Below are 7,500 nucleotides of genomic sequence, written 5' to 3'. Positions count from 1 at the left end.
GGTTAAAAACACACAACATCAACCACACAACACCCCTCGACAAGATCCCCAGCAACAGCACTCCTTACACATGCACAGAATCACCCATCAATGCTCAAGCTAAACAGACAAACAAACAGACAGACAGACAGACAGGGATGAAAACAAAACCTCCTTCCACCTTCGGTGGCAGACGTAATAAGTCAATTAATTATTCTTGTTCAGATAATCAAAGCCTCTGTGCATTAATGAATACTGCCCTGCGAGGGAAATAAAAGAGAGAAATAGGTACTGCCTTCAGGGAATTTTAACTACTTCTACTACTTTGATGGACCAAATTATTCCCACATTCTTGCGGGGTCGTTTTCAGTCCAGTCCTTCATGAACTGGCTCACCAGACTTAACGTTCGATCAAAGTCGATTTGGGCAGGAATTTGTAATTTGTTCAGGTTTCCGGCGATAACTCACTTACTGTTTGTGAAAGACACCGAGGGTCGCCCCCAGCGCTGGTCGACGATGCTGCATCCATCTGATGGATGTTGCACACAATGATTCCTCGCCATATCTGCAAAACACCAGGATGACAGTTTATAGCTGGGACGAGTTTTAAACATAGGAGAGACAGCTTAGAGGCGAGTGCACACACCTCTAAGCTATCATTCAGGGAATTGATACAATTTATTGTAATGCACGTCACCTCTGGCCAACTCCTAAGAGGTTGGCGGGTCTTCAAAGACCACAAATACCATCTGTGCCATTCATCTCTGGTCAGCTCCCCAAGCCAAACGATGCATTACCACCTATCGTTACAGGTGAGATTATAATCATGGATGGAGTATCGTGCCGGCACAGCTATGCAACGGATGTTAGTTGGCCGAGCAAACTAATGTTACGCGCTGTTTCCTGCGATTTATAAGCCAATCTAAAAGCTAGCAATCAACCGCTCATTTACCTTATGCCACCATCAAAACAGGTAGGAGAAGTCAGGACACAAATTCTTGCTAAACAAGGCTTTACTTAAACAATGCACATATTTACAGAGGAGGCAATTCACAAGCATTGGTATTGGTACAGAGCACGTATACATTTTCCAACTATCCCCTAAGGCCTAAGTGAACATTCACGCCATTGGATGCCTTGTACTGTCATTTATCACTGATATTAACATTGGCACCAATCATGCTTCCTACAATGAAGGAATAGATGGAGATAAACAGACCAAAAAAAAAACAAAAAAAAAACATGGGGACGTGTCAAGTCCCTGCCCACCTTGCACTAGCTCAGTTGAGCTAGCGCTGCACAATAGTATTGGCACAGATATTCCACTGGTCCAGAGCCCCCATACTCCACTCTGGTCCCTCTCTCCATGTTGCTAATGTGCCATGCATTTTCATGTGCCTGGTGATGTGTTTGTTCGCAGCACAAACTCGGCGTGGGTGTTGGCAGGACCACTCAGTTTTGACGAGGCGAAGGGGTCCAGTGACGAAGCCAGATAGCAGGAGTGCAGTGAACAGGATGCAAGGCAAAGATGTGCCGGAGCATAATGTGAAAGGTGCAAGAAGGAATGAGAGTGAAAGACTGTTGAGAAAGAAAGTGAAAGTGAAAGGTGTAAGAATGAAAGGGGGGAAGTGAAAATAAAAGATGGAGCTAGACTAAAAAGAGTGTGGACTGCTCAAGTACTCAAGTAGCCTGGACAGCTCACTTAAGACCCTCTCCTTCTGCAGACTTCCAGCCAGCTGTGACTGCTCATGTGCTTCCCCTTTTATCTCCGACTTGCCTACCCTCTCCACTCACGGCCCCTACACCTCCCATTGGTCAAATCTCAGATCAGAGGGACCCTCTCCTCCACCCATGTTTAGCACATTCGCCATCCCAATCCCTATGAAAACTTGGGATTGGCTCTTTATGGATTGGGGTGTGGAGTGCTGCTGGGAGTTCGTTTTGGTGCAGTCACTCTTCTTGATGACGGATGTGCCATCTGATGCTGACTTATTGGTACGAAGCCTGTTTGACGTGGTTTTGGGAGATTTGTTATGAGGTTGGGGGAGAAGGGAAAGACATTCTGCACTGAGTGCAGGAAATACCATTGTGTAGAAGCAGAGAATAACATGTATCGGACACCTATCCATACTCTTGCATCTGCTTACATGAACATTGGACACGTAACGAAGCAAAATACCACAAAATAACTCGAGTTATACGATGAGAGTGTCTCTCTTTACTCCTGAGAGGCCAGAACCATAACAAAAGGTTTGTGATTTTTTTTTTTTTGCTGAAAATAATTTCAGAATAGTTACCTATTGTGTGCAACCTGTGACTGCTGGTTGCATTATTTTCCTGTGGCACAACGGTGCCAATGATGCAGTGCCCTCCATTACCAATACACTGGTAGTCATTTCACCAACCTCAGAGGGATGACAAGCTGAGTCAACCACACCTGGTGTTAATTCAACAGCACCCAAGAGCTCAAACTCAGGACCCTAATATCTAAGCCAGCTCTAAGGAAGTCACCTTAACCGTTAAGCCAACATCAGGCTCATTTCAGGGTATTGTAGACATATTGTATGTACAACGTTGGAGTCAAATTTGGATGAATGAATACATTTGCAAATCAGTAAACAAGAGCAAAAAAACCTAGAGACGAATAAACTACTCATGTGATCGCGTCTCTCCCATAAGCGACATATTTGAACTAAATCTTCATTAAGTGGCTGCGTTTATCAAACAGCATGAAACGTAGACCATTATTGTCCAGCTTCAACAAAAGGGACCTTTAAAACCGTTCAAGTTCAGCAGAAGAACCTCCCAAGCCTAACCTTGACTGAAAGGGAATTGCGATCAACTTGCAGAGTACCCACCCTTTGGGCAATCTTGTTCCAAGCATGCAACACGTTCTTCTGATGCATACCTCCATTTGGGTGGTGTATAGGAAACGACCAGCTCTGTATCTGCAACAACAAAAAACCCATGAAGTTATTTGCATGAAGTAAAAGCACATATACTGCCTAGAATTCAAAATACATCACTGCACTGGAAAACGTGGAGACAGGAATACTGTACTGTAAATGGTGGAGACTTGTAATACCCTCCACCACCTGGAGGTGGCGCTACAACATACACATTTACATAGATAATTTGCATCTGTCCCCTCCCTCTCTCCCCCCCCCAAAACCACCAGCAAAGATAACATCACCCCCATACACGAATTGGGGTCTTGCTGATCCTATGTAGCATGTCTGGATGTAATCATCCCACAACTGTGGAAGGAGTAGCGCAACAAACAAATAAACAAACACACAAACACTGATTCATATGAAAAGGGACTTGAAAAATATGGAAAGGGGAGAGGATGACAGAGTTGGGTTGGGGGAGTGGAGGCAGAGAGGGGACAGAGGGTAGGGAGGGGGGGATTGAAGACTTTGAGTTAGGAAGGCTTTTGAGGATTTGAAGAAAGGGGGAGGGGAGCACAGAGTTTGGGTGTGGTGGTAGGGGAGGCAGAGAGAGGACAGAGATGGGAAGGGGGGGGGTTGAGGACTTGGGATTGTGTGCGTGTGTGTGTGTATGTGTGTGTGGAGTGGGGGCGGGGGGGGGAGTTGGCAACCTGAAGTCATATTTGACATGATGCTGAATTTCCATGGGTTCCAGATAGTCCCATTCGGTCTTTTGGGTCTTCTAGGTATTTTGAGTTCTCTCGCTATTTTGGGTCGTTGTGGTCTTTAGTGTCCTCAGGTCATTTGGATCCCCTGGGTCTTTTGGGTCCTTGAGGTCTTTTGCATCCTCTGGGTCCTTTGTGTATGTTAACTCTTTGGAGTCCTCAGGGTTTTTTCAGTACTTGGTGTTTCGGATGTTTTGGGTCTTCGCGCTATTTTTGGTCTTTTGTATATATATATATATATATATATATATATATATATATATATATATATATATATATATATATATATATATATATATATATATATATATATATATATATATATATATATATATATATATATACACACACATACATATATATTGAAGATAGATAGATATGGAAAACCTGCCATCATTGGTCTGTTCTGTGGTCGCATGTGATACCACTGGACCAATCATGTTTGGTGATGTACCTCGGGCTGCAGAGCTAATGCTCGGCAGCCTCTGATTCACTATTTAACCCCCCTCCCCATAACTTTTGCTCATTCTTTCATGATATCGAGCTAGAAAGTAAAGCGATCCAGAGTCATGTATATGAGGAACAATATAGCTGAGTTTCGTGGACCGTTGATGCTTCGTCTCAGAGATAACAAACACTTAGTTCCATTGTAATATAGATAACGTCTGGCATCCATTTGTCCGTGAGTCTACCAAGCACTAGACCTACCTGCCAGGCAGAAGGCTACCAACCAACTGTGAAGAGTACCTGTAGCTGCTGCTTCATTAATTCAAGGCCTCAAATGTATTTAGCATCCATCAGAGCACTTCATGCTTTTTGTTGCTCCGTGGGAAGCCTCCAATTTATGATGTTCATCTGTTATTTGCATTTTCTTCCCCATCACACAATGGTTGTAACAAAGCAAATTCCACCGTATTTGCTCGAGTCCAGAGTCGGTGGACATGGTGTTGGTGTAAATTTTGCATTTTGGGCCATTTTTGTACAAACAATGCATTTGGTAAGTACAGCTTATCATTGCGTAAATAATTATCAATCGAAGATCAAACGCCCAATAAAAGAAAATGCTATACGTAAGTATTTGTCACAATGGTTATCATCAAGCTGTCCATTCAGATTTGCAAAAACCTCCAATCATTGTACGCAAGCAAAATCTGTGAACACTTTCAAACATATTTTCTGTTCATTCTGTTTCTGTCCAATTGAAATTGGACAGCGTGTCCTGAAGCTCACCTGGATCAGGAGCAACGGTCACTCGACCCCCCCCCCCCCGAAGATCTCTGCAGACCATAAATTTTTTTAATGCCACAAACAAACTTTGGTACATCACACGGCTGATGAAGGTTGTGGTCAAGTTTCATCGAAATCGTGTGTGTCGTTTCAAAGAAGAGAGAAAATACCTATTTTGGGGGAGGTCAACCACCCCCCCCCCTGCTCCGTAGATCCTCTTAATGAGCGCAGATTTTGATGCAGTTGATGCAACTTCGTTAGGCATCAGATCTGAAGCTTGTGGCCAAGTTTCATTAAAATCGTGTGTTTTGTTCAAGCGATAATGACTGAAGTGTTCACGGACTGGCTCACCGACTCACTCACCTACGGACACTGCTCGATCGCATAAGCACACCTGACTAAAGTCCAGGTGAACTAAAAATGTATTCCACCGGATAGTAAAAGAACCTTGAACACGTGTAAAATGCTTTTCCTGGTTTTATTTTTTTTATTTTTATGGGATTCTCATTACTTGTGCAAAATGGTTTTGAATCATGCCAACAGATAAAGGCGTTTCAGAGATCATCATAACACTGCAAGTTACATTGATAAATCTAATCAAAGATCATGAGAACAATTCCACCACGATAAGAGTCACAACAATGACCCGGGCTACCCAAGTTCACAATCAAATGAAGATATGTTCTTCAATAAAACGAAACCATCACATCATTTTTTGGGGGGTCATTGTTTGTGGAGCTGTTTGATGCAATTGATATGTAAGAGGATCACAAATATTTTTGACGTTATCTCTTATTTATTGGACTGACCACATTTGTTTGATGTGTTCATCGACCTTGCCAGCTGACGATGGACATTCACATGTGACATGGCAACACCTGGGTGCATGACTTTGTTTAAAGTGTACGAGTTTGCGTGCACTCTACCATGACAAGCGATGTAACGTGTCAAGGATCCTCCAAGAAGACCAGACAATTTGCTACCAACAGTGTTGGTATGAATTTGTAATTTGGTTGGGGTGCTCGCAATGACTGGCCTACTCTTCAGGAAGGACACTGTGGAATCTTTAAAATTCGCCAACTGATGCTACAACACAGGACACTGGCCTCCAAAGTAAGCTGGGCAGGACACCCGGCTTAATGTCCATTTGAGGGATGGAGCACTTTGTGAGGTAACACCTTGCCTGCAAGCCTGGTGATGGCTTAACGGTTAAGATGGCTGTCTTAAGATATTTGGGTCTTGAGTTGAAGTCCTTGTTATATTACCGTTGAATTAACACCCTGCGGGTTGACTCAGCCTGTTATCTTTCTGAGGTTGGCAAAATGAGTAACCAGCTTACTGGTAACAGCATCAGTGGCACAGCTGTGTGCCGAGAAAATTATGCAGCCAACCATCCACCGGCTACATATGAATAAATAAATAAATAACCCTGACTGCAGTGGTTATTAAACTTCGTAGAAATTATTTTGACCTTGGGCTTCTGAAAATGTTTTCATACATTCTTTCAAAGTAAATTGATTCCAACCTCAAAATAAAAAGGATCTTTTATTTAAACAAGAAGCACCCACTCCCTATGGGAGCCACTTGGGGGAGGGGGGGGGCAGGGGAGAGTTGTGATTTTTATGATCATAAATATATCAGAGTACCCACCCCAGGGGCGATCTTGTTCAAGGATGCAACACGTTCTTCTCTCACTTCCCTTTATGTAGGCGGTGTATAGGCAACAGTCTGCTGCCTCGATAACTCCCAAAAATATAATTAACCCAGTTATGCACACAAAGCGAAAACATGCATACTGCTTATGTGCATATGTTATACATTATGGTAATAGAGCTCGGATAATTCAAATTTCACCCACGCTGGCTTGGGGGCAAACGGGGTGCTCACCTCAAATGCTATCCCAAAAAGGGTGAAAGGGTGCAAGCCCCAAAACTAGGGTGTTATCCCAAAAAGGGTGAAAGGGTGCTAGCCCCAAAAGTAGAGTGTTATCCCAAAAAGGGTGAAAGGGTGCTAGCCCCAAAACTAGGGTGTTATCCCAAAAATGGTGAAAGGGTGATAGCCCCAAAACTAGGGTGATATCCCAAAAAGGGTGAAAGGGTGCTAGCCCCAAAACTAGGGTGTTATCCCAAAAAGGGTGAAAGGGTGCTAGCCCCAAAACTATGGTGTTATCCCAAAAAGGGTGAAAGGGTGCTCGCCCCAAAACTAGGGTGTTATCCCAAAAAGGGTGAAAGGGTGCTAGCCCCAAAAGTAGGGTGTTATCCCAAAAAGGGTGAAAGGGTGATAGCCCCAAAACTAGGGTGTTATCTCAAAAAGGGTGAAAGGGTGCGAGCCCCAAAACTAGAGTGTTATCCCAAAAAGGGTGAAAGGGTGATAGCCCCAAAACTATGGTGCTGCCCCAAAATGAAGAAAATGCCAAAATGGATGAAAAAAATAATTGTGCATGCACAACTATAGGGTACTCTCATTAATGAGTGAAAGTTTCAGCTTGTTCAGACAGATCCTCTCGGAGTTGATGATACATCCATTGGTACCAACATACAGTCATGCGCCGCTTAACGACGTTTGGGCAACGACGGATCGCATATACGACGGATCTGCCAGCTCTGAAAAAAAAAAAAATGAAAATAAAAAATGTAATT

General features: G+C 43.4%; 1 protein-coding gene across 1 annotated transcript in view; it reads right to left on the bottom strand.

The window, feature by feature from the left end:
• The window catches only part of LOC147012616 (uncharacterized), a 175,901-nt gene that overhangs the window by 20,423 nt on the left and 147,978 nt on the right, over window positions 1-7,500 (bottom strand). The window contains exons 4-5 of the mRNA XM_085855740.1: window positions 2,838-2,927; window positions 452-544 (exon numbers count right to left, since the gene is read on the bottom strand). Of these exons, the coding sequence (XP_085711866.1) occupies window positions 452-544; window positions 2,838-2,927 (183 nt within the window). The remainder of the gene's footprint in view (window positions 1-451; window positions 545-2,837; window positions 2,928-7,500) is intronic.

Source organism: Eptatretus burgeri, chromosome 14 (genome assembly GCF_056783735.1).
Source record: "Eptatretus burgeri isolate ZD-2024b chromosome 14, Ebu_testis_v1, whole genome shotgun sequence".
Classification (NCBI taxonomy): domain Eukaryota; kingdom Metazoa; phylum Chordata; class Myxini; order Myxiniformes; family Myxinidae; genus Eptatretus; species Eptatretus burgeri.
The sequence above is the reverse complement of the archived record's forward strand: the minus strand, read 5'-3'. Positions and strand labels throughout refer to the sequence as shown.